This window comes from Eucyclogobius newberryi, unplaced genomic scaffold (genome assembly GCF_026437365.1).
Source record: "Eucyclogobius newberryi isolate DKJ021-1_F unplaced genomic scaffold, fEucNew1.0.hap1 SCAF_12, whole genome shotgun sequence".
NCBI classification, from domain to species: domain Eukaryota; kingdom Metazoa; phylum Chordata; class Actinopteri; order Gobiiformes; family Gobiidae; genus Eucyclogobius; species Eucyclogobius newberryi.
The window spans coordinates 21,913,612-21,931,480 of NW_027315746.1; the positions used below are offsets into that span (position 1 = coordinate 21,913,612).

The 17,869-nt window shown below is 38.7% G+C and overlaps 3 protein-coding genes and 1 long non-coding RNA gene across 4 annotated transcripts; 1 reads left to right on the forward strand and 3 right to left on the reverse strand.

The window, feature by feature from the left end:
• Positions 1–17: 17 nt before the first annotated feature.
• LOC140355840 (uncharacterized) lies at positions 18–3,269 on the reverse strand. Its single transcript, XM_072440483.1, has 5 exons — positions 3,010–3,269; positions 2,803–2,937; positions 2,621–2,733; positions 1,740–2,545; positions 18–45 (listed from the first exon to the last, which is right to left on the reverse strand). Exons 1-5 carry the CDS (start codon positions 3,230–3,232, stop codon positions 18–20), a joined length of 1,305 nt encoding a protein of 434 aa, XP_072296584.1. The 5' UTR covers positions 3,233–3,269.
• A 2,035-nt stretch (positions 3,270–5,304) lies between these two features.
• LOC140355740 (uncharacterized) lies at positions 5,305–6,158 on the forward strand. Its single transcript, XR_011926018.1, has 4 exons — positions 5,305–5,473; positions 5,550–5,632; positions 5,709–5,861; positions 5,927–6,158. It is a non-coding gene; the product is annotated as an uncharacterized lncRNA (long non-coding RNA).
• An 858-nt stretch (positions 6,159–7,016) lies between these two features.
• On the reverse strand, positions 7,017–9,783 carry LOC140356485 (thioredoxin reductase-like selenoprotein T1a). The gene is made up of 6 exons (XM_072441452.1): positions 9,603–9,783; positions 8,766–8,876; positions 8,279–8,405; positions 7,791–7,878; positions 7,544–7,703; positions 7,017–7,474 (listed from the first exon to the last, which is right to left on the reverse strand). Exons 1-5 carry the CDS (start codon positions 9,740–9,742, stop codon positions 7,579–7,581), a joined length of 591 nt encoding a protein of 196 aa, XP_072297553.1. The 5' UTR covers positions 9,743–9,783; the 3' UTR covers positions 7,017–7,474; positions 7,544–7,578.
• Positions 9,784–10,135: 352 nt separating this feature from the next.
• kif2c (kinesin family member 2C) lies at positions 10,136–15,782 on the reverse strand. The gene is made up of 22 exons (XM_072441454.1): positions 15,544–15,782; positions 15,357–15,451; positions 15,047–15,145; positions 14,923–14,971; positions 14,506–14,559; positions 13,985–14,104; positions 13,205–13,315; positions 13,002–13,099; positions 12,822–12,917; positions 12,686–12,740; positions 12,438–12,600; positions 12,271–12,361; positions 12,130–12,193; positions 11,950–12,041; positions 11,727–11,869; positions 11,356–11,569; positions 10,967–11,077; positions 10,815–10,882; positions 10,651–10,726; positions 10,499–10,579; positions 10,313–10,406; positions 10,136–10,216 (listed from the first exon to the last, which is right to left on the reverse strand). The coding sequence occupies exons 1-22, from the start codon at positions 15,602–15,604 to the stop codon at positions 10,155–10,157; spliced, it is 2,097 nt and encodes a 698-aa protein (XP_072297555.1). The 5' UTR covers positions 15,605–15,782; the 3' UTR covers positions 10,136–10,154.
• Positions 15,783–17,869: the final 2,087 nt, after the last annotated feature.

A 17,869-nucleotide genomic window follows, 5' to 3' on the forward strand; every position in this document is an offset into this window, starting at 1 on the left:
GAGATTGTGATCCATTCTCAAGTCTGATCCAGAACATTGTACTTCCTATAAACAAAAAAAAAACACATGGATTATATGAGAGAACGATAATATTACTACTATTCACAATGTAAACCAGATAAACATGCTTACCTCTGATTCAGACAGTGTGTATTTCAACAGGGCAGAGGCCAGAGTCCCAGCTGTATTAAAAGTCTGTAACTTCCAGTGTCCTACATAATTTTAACCGGGTCAAGGATGACAGAAGACGCTTTATAGGGAAAGAGGACGACCACCACTGCACAGTGGTCCTTTTCAAAGACAGCAGTGTCTGTGTCACGTGCAGCTTAGAGGCAGTGAAGTGTGAAGAGCCGTGTGGATGTGTGTCATCATCACGGGGCGCCCAGAGGAAGAGTACTGAGCAGAAGATTTACAAGAGGAGACAGAATGGGGTGTCTATGCATGGGCTACTACATAATATTCAAGCCACTATCCATGTTAAAGGGTCATTTTACCCATCTGACCGGTAAGTCAGGGTCACTACGGTAGACTTTGATTACTCCAGGTTGGATTTGCTCAGTGGGTTGAAGATGTGTCAAGCATTGTTTTTAGCGCTTGTCCATGTACATAAAAAATAAAAACACTTATTAAAAGGGAGCAAGGTTAAAACGCGTTACACGAGACAAGACGGGCACAACTTTGTTTATGTTTGCGAGCCTTAATATTAAAACCCTTTATGACCTGCCATAGAGCAAGGCATTATTTTCCACATTTGCCCACTGTAGGGTCATTTTTAGGACCATTACATTATGCTATATGTATTTAACCCTCACACTTTAAACTCCATTCATTTTCTCCCAGACCCAGTTTATTATTTCAAATTGCTAAAATGCCCAAGAAACAAAACATAGCATTTTCCAAAAACAATTCTAGTGCTCTGTCAAAATTGTACAAAGTCCTTTTAAAAATTTACATTTCATGAATCGAAGTATACCAGATAGAAATGTCAGGTCTAAAATTAATTGACTTGTCACTTCATCTACAAGTTCATTCATGAAATGTACGAGACAAATGGTAAAACTCCTTAATACTGAAGCTCTAAAATGCATCGTTGTTGTGGGAAACAGGCCACAAAACAAAGCAGGATTCTGCCTGGTGGTGGATCGGTTGGGGCAGCAGCACACACGAGTTTCGAGTCCCTTCTCTTCATCCGAAATGGTCTTGTCGAATGAAGTCCTCGAGCCAACTAACCCCCCCTAAAGATATTGAAACCCATTTCCTCAGATCATGTCACGTTTCAGTCTGTATTGACTTATTTCAATTACTTGGCAACTCTTTCTGTAATAGTTTATCAATTTGTTGCAGCCCTAGATACAGTACACGTCTACCAAAATGCTCAATAAAAACATGCACTCCAGTAGATCATAAAAGGGGTAAACTACATTATATGGCGTCAACATTCTGCCTCAAGTAGCACCTGTTTTTACTAAAATAGTTCACTACTTTATTGCACAAGGAATTACAGTATTTAAAATTTTAACGCTGGAACATCTGACAATGGAAGTGCTTAATCATTTGTACTAGATCATCTTCAAAAAGATTTACCAATGAAAGCACACAGACAATTAAAATTCTGATTTCTCAATTTTTATTTTTGCATGGGGAAATTGTGCTGCAGTTTAGAAACCTCAAGAGGATTAAAAAGCATTTGCCCTGGAGGTGTGGTTGTCGGGGCTGGTGTAGTATGCTGCATATAATACCACACAGGGACCTGGCCGTACTGAGGCTTGGGTGAAGCTGCATTCGTCAGCTCTGCTGTAGGAAATTTCCCTTGGAGCCACCATGGCATATTCATACTTTGGCTGTACCAAGAATAACCAGACGGTGCAGAAGTAGTAGCTGGTGCACCTTCAGAGGCTTGGCCCATGTATTGCGAGTACAGGTAAGGGTCGAAGGGAAACGGGCCTGGGTTGAATTGGTCGGTTAAAGTGGCCGCTGCAGTTTGTTGCCCATACATCCAGGGATGCTTGTAGAATGAGCCAAAAAGAGATCCCTGGGGGTTTTGAGGAACATTTGGGGCAGAAGTTGTAGCAGGTTCTTTGGGCTTGTAATGCAGTTGGTTGTAGTGGTGGATATAATATGGGAACATATAGTGAGGCGGATAGTGGTGTACCTGAGGGACTGGGTCTTGAGGCGCAGTATTGGACTGGCCCTGGTTAGTGTGCAGCTGTTGCAGATAGGAGAGGTAAGCGGTCCAGAGAGCTGGATCTTGTGGTGGAGCAGTAGTAGTAGTAGTGGACTGGCCTTGGTTAGTTTGCAGCTGTTGCAGATAGGAGAGGTAAGCGTTCCATTGAGCTGGATCATACTGCGGTGGAGCAGTAGTAGTAGTAGTAGTCGGCCCTTGGAGCAGCGGATTCCAAAGATGGTGATAATAAGGAAAACCTGTAGGCACTTGAGGGAGAGCAGGGACTTGCGGAGAAGAACTTGCAGAGCCATCTTGAGGTTTGGGGCACTTTAGGGACACTGGGATTCCATTCCAAAGCAGTGGAAGATTATAGTTTCCACCCTAAAAACAGGAGCATCTTTAGTATCTCCTAAAAGTGTAGTCTACATTTTATCTAAATCTGTAGTTACTATTTACCTCTTGGTAAACATGGCATCCATGATAGGGGACGTTCATAACAAGGCCAAAGGGATTTCTCTGCATGTTGTAGCCACAGGTGGAAGGCACATGGGACAAAGGCAAAGGAGGCTCTATGACAGACAAGATCAGTTTAAAGCATCACAACCAAATGAGGAAATGTGCGCGTTATGGACACTTACGCTTGTCCAGTGCAAAGAACTTGACAGGTGATCCAACCGCTCTGAATTTCATCTGATCCGATCCACACTGCAGCGAAGGGAACATGCGCTTCCACTGGGCTTCTTTAAGATCCAAAGGCTTTCCTGAGTGGAATCCTGCGAGGCAAAGCACACAAGAATCATCAGAAGAAGCAAACACGACAAGAAACAAAATTCACCACGCATTACCAGCAAAGTCGGCCTGGTAAGCACCGTCATTATCCAAAGAAGCGTTTTTGGGGCCTTTTCCAAACACGATGATTCCTTCTCGAATTATACCACTCGCTTCTTTCCGCCCGGGTCTTTGGGTTTTTCTCAAGATAGAGGATTCTGTTTGCGTCAAGTGGAAAGCAAGTAAAAGGGCAGTAACCAGGTAAACAGTCACGCACTTGAACACTCGTTTCCGCAGCATCTTGTAGGTGCCTTTGATCTGGGAAGGTGTTGTTTATTAAAGGAGCCATTTCTGGACACAGAAGAAGCACGCGCTCTCACGGCCAATCAGAAACAAGTCCTCATCAGTGGCAAGAGTGGCAGCACCTGGTGGACACGCCCATGGTCCCATCCGTTGAATAATGTGTTGATTTATTTACTGCGTTTTAATTATTTTAAGAATATTTTTTTGTTATTGTGTGGATTAGAAAAAGTTGCAAACATTAGCGACAATGGCTACTCTGTAAACGAATGAAAATTAAAATTATAAAGGGAAACCGCCCTATATTGCCCTCTTGTGGAGAGATGTGGTCAATGGTAACTTCCCAAGGAGTCCTGTACAAGCAAGGGCCTATTTTTTTAAAATTATTACTTATTTTGGTGGGTTATTCTCTGTGATAAATAATTGTTATCGTTTTTAAGCTGTCAAGTTCCAGTTTGTGAAGAAACTGTCAAATACAAGTTGGTAAAGACAAGTAGAGCTGATCCTTCTACAACAAAATACCACAACCTATGTCATCAAAAAGTGTCATTCCATCAAAAATGCACGCAATTTACGCATAGATTTTTTACAGTTTAACTAAATGTGTTATCAGGTGTAATTTGTCAAATCATAACTATTGTATGATTTCAGTGGATTTTGATCAATCTGGTTGCGGAATTACCTCTTATCTATGTCATATTTACTGGCCATGTTCAACCAGAAAGTAACATTATAAACTTCCCTACAATTGCCAAACTGGGGGAAAACATATTTATCTTTTGTAAAATCTTTGTAAAATCGTATTCCATTTGTTTTAATTAAAAGTGTAGTCCAGCCTGTCATGTGCACTTCGACATAAATAAAATAAATTAATACTCAATCATAATTTAAATGTGCAAAACAATATGTCAGCTGTCTGTTTGGAAAGCCAAACTTGCTCCCAGCAGCATAACCAGTTGCACTATAGCAGCCCAAAACAAACATCCCCATGGTTACTGGCGATACCAACATAACTATTCTGCATTCATTTCACTAATCAACTTTGAGCAAGCTTGGTTGTATAGTATAATTAATTTGTCTTTTTGTGCTATTTCAGTTGGTATTAACAAAATTACTACAAGTGGCAAGGCTGGATTATGTAAGTATTAGAAAGATATATGACATTACTTTTCCTTTATTATAGACAGAACAGTGGATGGCAATCGGGACACAATTCCTTCTTTTTCTCATAAAAGTTGGAGAGTTGATCAAATCTTTTTTTTTTTTTTCAACTTAAGTGCCTACTGTTTGTAGATTGTTAAAATGAATCAAGATGACTCTCACCAGTTAGTTGTCCTGCCGAGCCATGTTGCCAGAGTTGCTGGAATTTTGAAGTATATGAGGGAATCTGCAGACCACGAGCTGGTATTTGACACAGAGGTGCTGGGACACTGTTGGTGAGTAGGCTAAATACAGATTATACTTTTAAATACTGTTTTCCTACTTGTTAAAGGTGGAATCCCCAACTGGATATCAAATAAAATGTGAATATTGTGGAAAAGCAGTGTCACCTTCACTGGATGAAATATGTGTGTATGGTTTGAAGGTGAGAGGACAAATAGATGTAAATAGTATTATACATTTATAACCAATTTACTGTTACTTAACATTTCAGGATGAGTTGTTGTTTTGCTGTGAGCAATGGAAGCAGCAATACAGGTTATTGCTAAATATGAGAAATGTGTCGGAAGAAAAATCTGAAGATATTCTATCAGAAGATGACAACAGTGCAACCACAGAATTGGTGTGCAGAAGGAAGGACACAGGACTCAGCATATTTTTGATGGATTCAAAAAATGAGTAATAAGATTGACTTAAAAACCTCTATAATATATATCAAATTAGCTAAAAATCAAAACTAATAATTTTGTATGCATTTGTACAGGGATAAATCTGAACCAAGACTTTTTGAGGATTATTTGATCGAAAAGCCTGTATTAGACAATGGTGGGTCATTGAAGTAAAGAACAGTACAGAACATTAGTTTATTATAAAATATTTATTTTGTTGTGCTCAGTTGTTCCAGGATCAAATGCCAGGATTGTCCGACTGTCCTGTCTTCCAGAAGGAAGCTGCGTCAAGCTTCCTGACAATGAAAGCAAAAGAAGGGCACATTTTCTAGGTGCAAACTTCAGTCAAATTGAGTTTTCTGTCTCCATTTGTGACCATAAGCCACTTAATTTTGGCTTGTGCCATTATCAGGTGAGCTATAAATCACCAATTAAAACAGAGTACATATGAATATACCTTTAAAGTGCATTTTTTATTGTTATTAAAGGAAGGACGTGGCTCTGTGACTAAGTATTATACTGATGGTCTCAAATTCCTTTCAGTCCTGGATGATGGATCGGCCCAAGTTTTGTATCCAACCAACCAAAATGTGTAAACTGTCTTTACAATGACGCTTGCGGTTCATACACCTTGACCTTTTTGGCAGCTATCCCTCAGGACTCTTGGCTATCCTTGTCATAGTTACCAAAGCACATGGAAGAGTCTGCATAGTTTATGATGATGTCCCTGGTCAGCCAATGAGAGCTCTGTTCCAGTCGGATGGCAGAGGCACTTGTTACCACACAAATGGGAACATATGGTACAGAAATCAATTTAACATTGACTTATTAGACAAATAAATGACATTTTCTTGTGGTAGGGTAGGCTGATTGTCGACAAATACGGGGGCAAATGTTTGGATCCAGAAGGCGCTAGAGTCCGCAGATGGACATGGCACAAATTGGGTATAACTGTCAAGCCCATCTTCCTGTTCATCAACAAAAGTATCGGAGTTAGGATACTGAGACAGCAACAGGTTTTTGTATCCTTTCTGGCAAATAGCAGACAGGCTAAATTCAATGTAGGGGCCTGCTGTCAGAAGGTATGTGTCTTAAAATTATCACCTGATAGAATATTACATGTGTATATATAATATTCAATGTGTATAATGTATGTTTGATGTTTAAGGGCAACTGTAAAGATGTAGAAACTCCTTCAAAATTTGCAAGAGAGGAACTGTTGGCATTGGCATTCAGAATCAAGACAACATTACTCATTCAAAAGATTAATCGATTCATGAGCACACCTTCCCATCCCTTTCTGCCAAATGCTGCACTCTCTCCTCGCCTCAAACTCTTGGCTCAAACACTGTTAAAAGCTGGTGAAAAGTTCCAAATGAGTGAAGATGACAGCAACTTTCTCCAAAGCTGCCTCGAGGAATTCATCCGAGTACAGCAGCATTAACAGCTGGAAGTAATGTAAATGAGATGTAGTTTCCCATGTACAGGGTAGCCACGTGTTATATATCATTAAAATATTTTTTTTAATTGGTATGTTTCTCCTTTATAGTCTATAAACGGAACTGCGCCAATTAAAACTCACTCATTTTGTAATACACATTTACAAAATGTTTTAATACTCAAATTAAACCATAATGTTAATCTACAAAAGGCTGATTACAGGGACAAATAACAGCTATATCATATCAAGGTTTTAAAATACCAGTAATACATTTTTTTAACTCTCGTCATTGAATATGTAGTTTTTAATAATGGCACAGGAATTGCATTTAACATGTCATCCATTTTGCCATCATGTAGGTGGGCAGTAGCAGCAGTCTTGTCCATTACTGCCTAATCTCTATTGTCTTGACTAATTAAATCAGCACAGAGGCTTTAGTCTTCCTGATGACATTACCGGTGAGTTGACCAGATGGTTAAAGCATGCACTCCGATATATAAACCAGTCATAGCAGTGTTTGTTAAATTATGTTTTATTAATCGTCATAGCTTCATCATGTCAATATAAAAATTATTCAGAATTAAAGAAGGGATTTCTGAACGAAATTTTAGTTTGAAACAACATTGACAACACATTTTTACATTTTGGAGCTAAGCTACACAATGTATTAATAAAATTAAATCTCTACACATGGCTCAATGGTACAAATACAGTTAAATTTACTCTGATCAAATTTAAGCAAAAGGTTAAAGATGTTAAATGTCTGTGATACCACTGATTTTGTGGATGAAAACTGCATGGAAGTAGATAATTTCACAAGGGAATGACCCCCCTCTGGCGTTAGCGGCAGGACATCTAACAGAGCACAGTGAACGTGATGGGGCATCCAGTCGGCGCTAACAGTCGAGCTGCCTTCAGCGCAGACCTTCATAAACATCACCTCACAGCTCAGTCAGAATCCCACCTCAAAACCTAGAAGGGAATGCTATGGTTGGAACATTATGCCATGATAAGTGGACATACAGAAAGACGCACGCCTACATAGAAGGGGTTGCAGCCTCAAAGCAAAGAGTGTGTTAAGAATGATGATGGGATTTTGTGTCCATGTGAACATTCATCTTCATCTCATTATCTAGGATTTGTACAAGCTGCTGCATGGAGGGCAGGTGACCAGACTCTAGTTTGGACCATACTGGAACATCTATATGAGGAGAAAATCAAATGCAACATTACACAGGAGTTAATCATAGCTACAGAAGTATCATGTGTCTCTACACACTATACTCACCATTTAGTGTGATCTCAAAAGCTCCTGTAGACATTAACTGGTTCTCTATCATATTGCTGAAGAAGAACACCATCATACAAGCATATATCTGGAAGAAAGTAACATTTAGAGAGATTTCAGTTTACGTATAGGCTTAGAATCCAGTCTAACGCAAAAACACTTCAAACAGACTTAGAGTTGAGAGTAAAGGTCAGTGCGGTTAAAGTGTAACTGCACAAAAAGAAAACATTTAGATGGAAGCACCAAATTCTACAGTCCAAGAGAACCGTAGTAAAAACTGCAATGCAATTGTTCTTTGCTTAAACAAGGCTCTGGGAATTTAAAAGCACAAACAACCAGCCAACAGAGTGAATAACTGCTAATGAAGCCTCAGGGGCTTCAACTGTTGCTGTGGGCAATATATTTCCAATAAAGTTTGTGCAACTCAATCATACCGTAATTACTCAAATATTTGCTTGACGTGTTCAGTGAAAACCCAACAACTTTACCTTGTTTGTCTGACCCCACTCCCAAAAGCCTGGGGCTGGCATCCCAAAAAGAGCAAATGGATCCTTGCCAATGATGATCATTCCAATCACAAGCAGTTTGAACATGGAGAAGAAAGAAGCCACGTGCCTGAAAGAACACAACATTCAATATTCAGTATGAACCATTAAAACCGGTTTAACCAAAGAACTGTTTGAGACAGGACAGTGGACAACGCCTTTAAATACTTAGGCTGTTAAGGCAGAGCATCAAGCAGATGGTAATGTGTGACTATGTCTGCAACTATATCTAAAACAAAGACCTTCTAATGTTACACAAATCAGAATCAGAAAAGGCTTATAGCCATTTAGTGAACACAGTTTGCAAACATAGGAACTTGTCTCTGAGTCGGGTGCAAGACAGAAAATATTGTTTGATTCTAGTGTTAGTGTCCTCGAAATGACAAATATTTCCACTGGCCTATTCTACAGATTCTAAACAATGTCTTACCTATAGAGGGGAATGGGAAGATAGTTATCCCCTTCAATGCGGATGTCTGGGTAGCGCTGGTATAATGCCTGCGTATACTCCTCAAACACCCGCTTGTACCCTCAGGAAATGCTAAAGGAAAGACAAAAAGGATATTACGATACACAAGAAGTTCATACTTAAAGTCATGATGGCCATCAAATGATCAAAAACACATAAAGGACTGTTTCTAGGTCAATCCATGGATATCACAGTGTGCTACAATACAAAAACATTGCTATGTTGTCATACTAAATTTGGTGAAACCGTATTGATATTGTGGGCTGCTGTTTCTCACAAATACTTAGAGTAAGCTCTAAAATAGTTTTACTTGTTTCGGGGGGGGGGGGGGGGAACTTGACGTATTCACTGTTTTGATGATTAAAATGTGTGTATTCATATTCTATTCAAAATGTACTGGGTTCTATGATGTTTCACACAATGTCATGTGCAATAGATCAATTCATTGCAAAATCGCGAATCCCGCATCACGAGCTGTGAATCCCAGCCCTAAATAAGGTACGTTTAAATAGCCTTAATAACATAAATATCGTGCCCCTGCGTGCGCTTTAGCATTAGTCAACAGCAAACTATTGGATTTTTAAGATTTTAACAAAAAGAGACAGGGTTGAACTGGAAAATTAAAGCGCTCTCATATGAATCAATATATATTGAATTAGCCTTTTTGACAGCAGTGACGTTTATGTAAACGTGAGCACATTCTGTTAGCCGCTAGCGCCCTGCGTTCACAGGCCCGTACTGTTAGCACAAGTGAGGCTAGTCAGCGATGACTCGTCAGAGTAAGCCTAATTCTCTTACCAAATTTGAAACTTGAGAAGCGGGCCTGTGGCGAATTGCATCTTCATCTTTTTCACGCCACTGCCGTCTCCAGACGTGGCATGGTAAAGCGAGAGAAAGCCCAGCAAAAGGAGCGAAAAACGTAGCCACTTCGCCGCCATTTATTCCGGGTTTATGAGCTTCGGAAAGGGCAGGTTGATCTGTTCTCATGTGCCTCCTCTGCGCTCCAGGGCGCCACCTAGTGTCAAAGCTCTGTAGTGTTCGTGTCCCAAATCACTGTCACTTTATCTGTCCATCGCCTCAGAAACACAACGTATGTATGTGACACCGGTTATCACAGTTGTAATTGCAGATGCATTTTAATAAATATTATATCCTAGAAATGATGTAATTTACGCACATTAAAAGTATTTTATCATTTATTTACAGTCAAAACTTTCAAGTGCAAAAGTGAAAATAAAAAAACTGCACATCCCAAAAATACGTAACATACAGATGATTTCAAAATTTTTATTTAATAAATGTTAATAAAAGTTAATAAAACTTATTAGACAGGCCAAGCAAGGTAATGGCTCAATGATTGAGCCTTGCCATTCTCTCTTGCTCTACAGCAGACTTCAGAGCCAAAGCGGCGTCTGCAAATGAAGCATAATAAAAAGGATAAAGCCACTTAGACTAAAAATGCACAAAATGCAAAACAAAATGGCAATGCAACTTTAAAATCCACAAACCCATCAACATCTGGGAGTAATCCATAATGTCTGGAAGCCTTGACTCAATATTAAACGAGGTCTGCTGCATGGCCACAACCAGACTACTTGCTTTCTAAAGATGAGACAAAAATACATAAATAAATAAACTTCTAGTGTTTAATGTATGAATTAAAAATATAGCTATGAAATAACAATTGTATTTACCTGCAACTGCCCATAAACCTTCTCTTCAAGTTCAGTTACTTGAGAAATAGCCTCGTAGACACTGGTATCCACTGGAGATTCCTGATGAGAATGCACACTCTATTTAAGCCTTGTATACAATACATGGCTTCTAAATATTTGTACAATTGTACCTCTGATGAGGTATCTGTGGACTCTTCTGCCTTTGCAACTCCATTACATTTGGCATTTCCATTCAGTTCTTTTACCCTGTCACAGGTTAAAATGTACAAGGATAGCTTTAAAAGCCGACTGGAATTTAAAGCAAATGATTTGGCATCATACAATTTTGAAGTACCTGTCTGCATAACGAAGTGTGTTCATTGTATATTCACAGGAGGCCATGCTTGGAGAAACCATGGCAATCTATAAGGAGAAAGAGTGAAATACTATACATAGAATAAAAGTGTCCTGAAAGCTTGAGGTTAAAAAGTGGAGAACTTCACACACCATGCAGGTCCTGGACTTCTCTCCGATAAAGGAATCCCTAAGAACCTTGGTCAAAGTGCTCATTCGGAAAGGAATGTGGTCGCTGTTTTTACCAAGGGAACGAATGCACTCCTGAAAGTACAAGAACATGTAGTAGGGCTGAACAACTGCTAAACTAATACAAGAATCGCATGCATTTCAGAACATACAAGTAGAAGTCTAAATTACAGGGCTAGCAGTTTTTCAGTGTATATTTTAATCTTTGCAGCGGAAATTATGTTGATTGAATAATTGCAGTGTTTGCAACTTCAAATTGCAGTTTCGATAATACTGGAATATATCTTGCAGCCCGATTATGTAGAAATTTAAAATATTTCAAAATAGCAAGCTAGATAATACCTATAACCCACCTTAAGAGCCAAGAGGCTGCGATTGATCTCAGCAGTCTCAACCAAAGTGCTGCGGTCGTTGCTGCTGACGTCTGTGCCACGCTCATTACCAGCCAAATCAACCAGAGAAAACTTCCCATGTAGTGAGCGGCTTCTATCACTACGTCGTAGAATAATCTGAAGAATAGCATGAGAGCGAGAGGAGTTCGCATTGGCTGATGTCTGCCCTGATGTTCTGTGAAAATAAAATAAAAAAAATGACCTTTTGAGTAGAAAGCATTTACTCAATGTATTTTTTCTGCAATTGAAAGATAGTAATTTCTATAGATGTGATTGGAGAAGATCGGACTTTCATAAACGATGTAGAACAAGGCAAGCATGACAACTTGTACCTGCACGCACTGCCCACTTGTATCAGTTTGATGACTTCATCTGGTGAGGTGACGTAGATCTCTTCAAGTCCCACCACCTGAACCTGCTGGTGTTCATCTTCCAATACTCTGAGCTTTGCCTTCTTGTTCAGTAGGTCATACACCTAAAATTGAGTGTGGTAGATGGTAAAATATATTTTGAATAGCCATTGTATGAATCGGAAGTACGGAAATTGAATCATACTTTGCCATTGTAGATCTCAAAGAAGCTCACGTAAACAATCAGTTCCAGTTTCGAGTACTTCCAGTGGTTAAGATAAGCAAACACATCCTGTGCTGAAATCAAAGACAACGCATTTTCAATTTAAATTAAGAAAAAAGTTTGAAAACATGCCTCAGTCTTTATAAAGTTCCTCAGACTTACACGCAAAACCGTAGATTCCTTTAGCACTGTTTTGTTGCTTGCCAGAGAAGTCGCCTCCCATTGTCTGTATTCAAGGATGAAAACATGTGAAATGCATAATATGAAATTAAGTGTATAAAGTAAAAGTCAAGTAAGCCTTACATGAGTCTTTCCACTTCCAGTCTGACCATATGCAAAACATGTTGCCATGCCCCCTTCAAATATGGATTTAACCAATGGTTTTGCACTAAACCTGAACAAGATCAAGTATTACAATAGGCTGGTAGTGTGTGTGTGATGACGTCTCAATATTGATTGTAGTTCTTTACTTGTAAACCAGGTCATTGGTAGCGCTCTCATCAAAAGAGTAATCAAACTGGAAGACTTGGTTGTCCAAATATTTTGTGAGATCCACTTTCTGTTTTGGCTCATGGACCAAAAGAGCTCCATTGCCTGGTACAGACACAACGTCTATCTCCTTTTTATTGCTCTCTTTGGAAAAATAAAAAAGATATTATGAGTAAAAGAAAAAACATGAACGCATTTGTGAGAAATAAAATATGCATTCACAAAGCACCTTGTTTGTTCAGAGGCCTTTTGCGAACACAGACGCAAATCCTTTGAGATTCAGCCTGTAAACAAAGACATTTTAGAGAAATGTGTTGTCTTGTTAATTTAATGACATCGTCCACTTCATAGATCAATCACTTTACCACTTCAGAGGTCAATGTTGGCTTTATTTCCAACGTTTCTCTGAAGTCTTGGATCATCTCATAGAATTTTTTATTAGGTCGATTTGGTTCTCCAAACTGAGTTGTAAAGGCGACAAAAACACAATTTTATATGAATGCTACATTTTCCCTTATTTACACATAATGCAGATCTTCACCAACCTTTCCTCTCTTTGGTTGCAGTTCAGGCGGCTTAACAACACAAGACATGCGTTTGTTGGTCTTGTTCAGTTCTTGGGGAGCCACACTTTTTCTTCTACCTTAAATTGCAGGAAACATTTGAAAGGATTACAAGCAAGGCATTTAAAAATACAACATTTAACAATTGTGTGTCGTAAGTATAAAATATGCACAAGCAAACTGACCTTTAGTAGGCTGGGGAGGTTCATCATTCTCTTTTACAGCCTCACGAGCTTCAGCTAATGACATGGTCGGCTTAGTTTTATTCTTTTTGCACCGCTGGTTAGAATTGGTTGCTTTAGAAGAGAAGCAATAAGTATTATAATGTACTGGAATTATATAACAAATAGGCAGTAGTGACAGCAATGGTATTTGCATAGGTTTCAACACTGGAGTGGTTTCCTTCGTTCAGTGTGATAAAATGTGAATATATGATTATATTTCTGTGATGTATTTTATCTGCATAATAGTGATATTTTATCTGCATCATTAGTCTAAGAGAAGAACGGGTGTGTGACAGCATTTGTTTGTGAAGGGGTCGTAAAAATGGGCCAAAGAATGTTTACCCGAGGAGGGGGGGTGACAGCCCAAAAGAGGAGTCTGGGTAATGTTTACCCAAGGCTTGATCTCTACGTAAAAGACAAGTGCCTTAATGTGAAGCTGACCAATGAGAAATGTGACCCGCCTCCTTTCTATGTGTGATTTTAATAAAATGACTTGTAAGAGGGAGGAACGCTGAGAGTGATTTTGGAAAGTCGTTCAGGTTGCTTACAACATCTTGACTTGGCTAAGCCTTCCTCTCCCTTGCAAGCCACACAAAAGACTGACGTTTCTGTGTCGTTTAATATTCTAAGTTGAATTATGTTCTCTGACTGTTAAGTAATAGCATTGATTCATGTGTAATTTCTTGACATTCAGTAATACAGATGCCCCACAAGGTCCAAAACGTCATATACCAGGTTCACAAAACATACCTAAATCTATGTCAGTGGCATCCGATTTTGAGCCCATATTTGTGGCCAATGCTGCAGAAGGAGCAGAGGCCTGAAAATGACAGGTCTGCCTGGCCTGAGGCCTAAGGGAAACTGGAATCAGAAAAAATCTTGTATTATGAATGACGGAGTTGACACGAATTTTAATTGCGAAATTAAAATGTTGTGTCATATAATAAGAATGTAACCATGATATCATCCATTTAAACATGTTCAGTAGAAAAGACACATTTGTATTTGTGAGCCCTAATATTTCCCAAAAATTTGATTCAAAGAAAGTTTGTGGAAATGTAGTTTAAATTTAAAATGCAGATTAGACCAATCCCTTTGTATAGTAAAAGAAAATAGAGCAATAGATTCCACACAATGTTTCTTTAAAGATATAAAAAAGTGTCAAAGCTGTGCCCCTAGAGCCCTTGTAAAACGTGCAGAATATATTAATTTAAAGCACCAAAAAAGCAAAGACATTTAAGTGAGGTACAAGCATTGCCAACCTTCCTCTTCAGCTTTAACCACTGCAGGAGCAGGAAGTTTTGCAGAAAAAGAAGCTGGTGAATAAATATTATAGCATTAATCAAAGTTAAGGTTAAAACGAGTTCATCAATTAGCCGCAACTAATCAATTATTGGAGATGGTGGTCAACTAATTAAGAAAATTGAATAATTGTTAACAATACAATACACTGACTTCAAAATATGTCATGTGCTGGGAGAAACTAAGAATTACACTAAAATATATATTTTGTCTACAATTACTCCATCAGGATAGCCTCAGGGTGCATCCCTTTAGGTTGGTATAGTTTAGTACAAAGCTCATATACAAAAAGGTCTTTCACAATCTTATCGACAACTCAAATGACTTAAGAAAAGGATCAAAGTGCAGTTTATACACATAATACAGTTTATACATACACGAGGCAATGGCTGGGATCCTCGATGAACGCAAGCGACCCTCGTACTTCTAGTCATCAATAACAAAAACAGGGTTGTTTCATTCATTCAGAACAAAACGTAGGACATTATGACGTGAACAAACCTTTTCTGGAGCAGCAGAGGGTGGACCTGAAGCATTCTCGTTCTCAGTTTTAATCTCTAACAATTCAGGGTTTAGAATGCACAATTCATCGACTTCAACCTGAGAACAACACAAAACAAAACATATTCTATGAACAGTCTGGACAGGTGTCTTTCCGCTGTAGAGAAATATTTGGTACACGTTTATTTATTTTAAATTGTTGTTACGTTTTGTTTAACTGAATACCAACACTCGGTTCTAATGTGAGAAATGAGCATTGAGATGAAAACATAATAGATCAAATGGATGATCCTAAGATTGAGTTACTAACTTCTTTTCCCCTGCAGTTGCCCTTCTCCTGCCACTCCACCATAACAGTGGACTTGGCAGTATCCACAGTTTTGACCGTGGCCAAATGGATTCGACCTAAAAGAAACAGAACAAAGCAGATAATCAGAATGTGATATAGCATAGGTATTATTACATACTTTTAGGAAGTTTAAAACAAAGCAAATTACCATCGCTTCGACTTATGTTTATAGAGCGCCCAACAAGGCATTTGTACAAGCTCGTGTCCATGTCGTCTCCTTTATTTCTATGGTTACCTTCACGATGTGCTGCAAAACGGAGACTAAAACCGCCGATCTTTAGTTAAAATACACGTGAGGTGTTAAAAGAAATGAGTTTCCCGATTTAAATTCTCAACATATCGGACCAAAACTCAAACAAGAAGAAAAGTTAACGCCGCCCCCAATTTCAAATATGTGATTTCCGGGTTGTTTGACTCTGATTGGTTCTCGCCGCTCTGTCGTACTTTCCGGGCGGAGTTTATGGTGCAGCGCCATCTCCTGGATATTTGACCAAATGTGCTTCTACGTCAGTTCATCTGATTATTTTTAAACTTAATTCGGTTTGGTTTTTGCTTTAGATAACTCACGATTACAATATAGTTTTATTTGCCCCGATGACTTTGCATTGTTGTCCGACTTTGTTTATTTTGCATTTTGTCTACAAAGTCCAGTTTGATTTTATTCACAAAACTTTAATTTACTGTGTCTGCATATTTTATATTGTTTATCAAATGGTATCGTTATTAATATTAGACCCAAGCCTCAGCAATGGGTGAATATTTTTACGGTGTAGCCATAGCGATGACAGACACCTCCCATGTTATCCCAATGGGAAAATCACCACATAAAATGTGTAGTTCTTACATAATTCATATTTTATACAAAATTCTATGTTGGAATCCTGATCAAAAACGCCAGTTGGACCCATGTCATTCTTATGCCATAGCCGTACCAATGAAAGAAACCTCCAATGTTATCGATCAATGTTATTGGGAAAATTGCAAAATCTCTAAAATGAGCAAATTTTTACTCTTCACACTTTTACAACTTCACATTTGGTGACAATGATCTTGAGGAGAGGGGCATCAAAAGTTAGAATTTATTTTAGTATAAGGATTACAGTTTCTGTTCACTGAAATTTGTGTTGATCTGCCATGCCCATGCTCAGAAGCATTTTACACAAAAGAGGGCACAACGGCCGCGAACTGAAGAGGTGCATTTACCACCACCTACTGTAGTTGTACATCTTCAAAGTATGTGTTTTACAATATACCGCAGAGAGAAAGAGAGAGAAGGAGAGAGAACCACCTACTGCTGTTGTGTTACTTTTAATGGTGGGTGGCAGCCAACTTAAAAGGTGCATTTACCGCCATACGTACAACGGACAACTTCAGTTCTTCTTTGGTGTTTTATGGCAGTTGGTATCCAAATGTTACATTACCGCCACCCACTGTATTTCTTCTTCTTTGGAGTTTCTTTAGACTTCTATTCTTCATTCTTTTGACTTCTTCTATGGTGTTTTAGGGTGGTCGGTATCCAAGTGTTACATTACGTCTTAGACTGTATTCTTCTTCTGTAGTAGTTGTTGTTGTTCTTCTTCTATGGTGTTTTATGGCGGCTGGTATCCAAGTGTTACATTACCGCCAGACTTTATTCCTTAGACTTTATTCCAGCTGGCCTTCTCCCTCGCCAGCTTCATCTTTGGCGTTTTATGTCGTTGTTGTTGTTTTATGGCGGTTGGCATCCAAGTGTTGCATTACTGCCAGAGGCGGTTTGTTGTTGTTGTTGTTGTTGTTGTTGTTGTTTTATGGCGGTTGGCATCCAATTGTTGCTGTTGTTGTTGTTGTTGTTTTATGGCGGTTGGCATCCAATTGTTGCATTACCGCCAGACTTTATTCCTCAGACTTTTCGTTGCATCCAATTGTTGCATTACCGCCAACTCAAATGACTTAAGAAAATACTTTGAACAACTGAAGTTGTATCCCTACAACTTCAGTTGTTCAAAGTATGTGTATATTTACAGAGGGTCTTTAAAGTGACATTCTAGAATATTGGCTTTTGTGACATTAAAAACTTTTTTTTTACAATATAGGGTTGTTGTTGTTGTTGTTGTTTTATGGCGGTTGGCATCCAATTGTTGCATTACCGCCAGACTTTATTCCTCAGACTTTTCGTAGTCCTCAGACTCTGTCGTAGTCCGTAAAAGTACTCCTTCCATTGCTTTGGTGTTACAAAGCCCATGAGGTCATGATATGTCTTTGTGACTAGAAAAGTTGTTGTTGTTTCAGAGACCAATGATTGGTCTCTGAAACAACAACTATAGGATACAATAACAAAGAAGAAGAAGAAGAAGAAGAAGAAGAAGAAGAAGAAGAAGAAGAAGAAGAAGAAGAAGAAGAAGAAGAAGAAGAAGAAGAAGAAGAAGAAGAAGAAGAAGAAGAAGAAGAAGAAGAAGAAGAAGAAGAAGAAGAAGAAGAAGAAGAAGAAGAAGAAG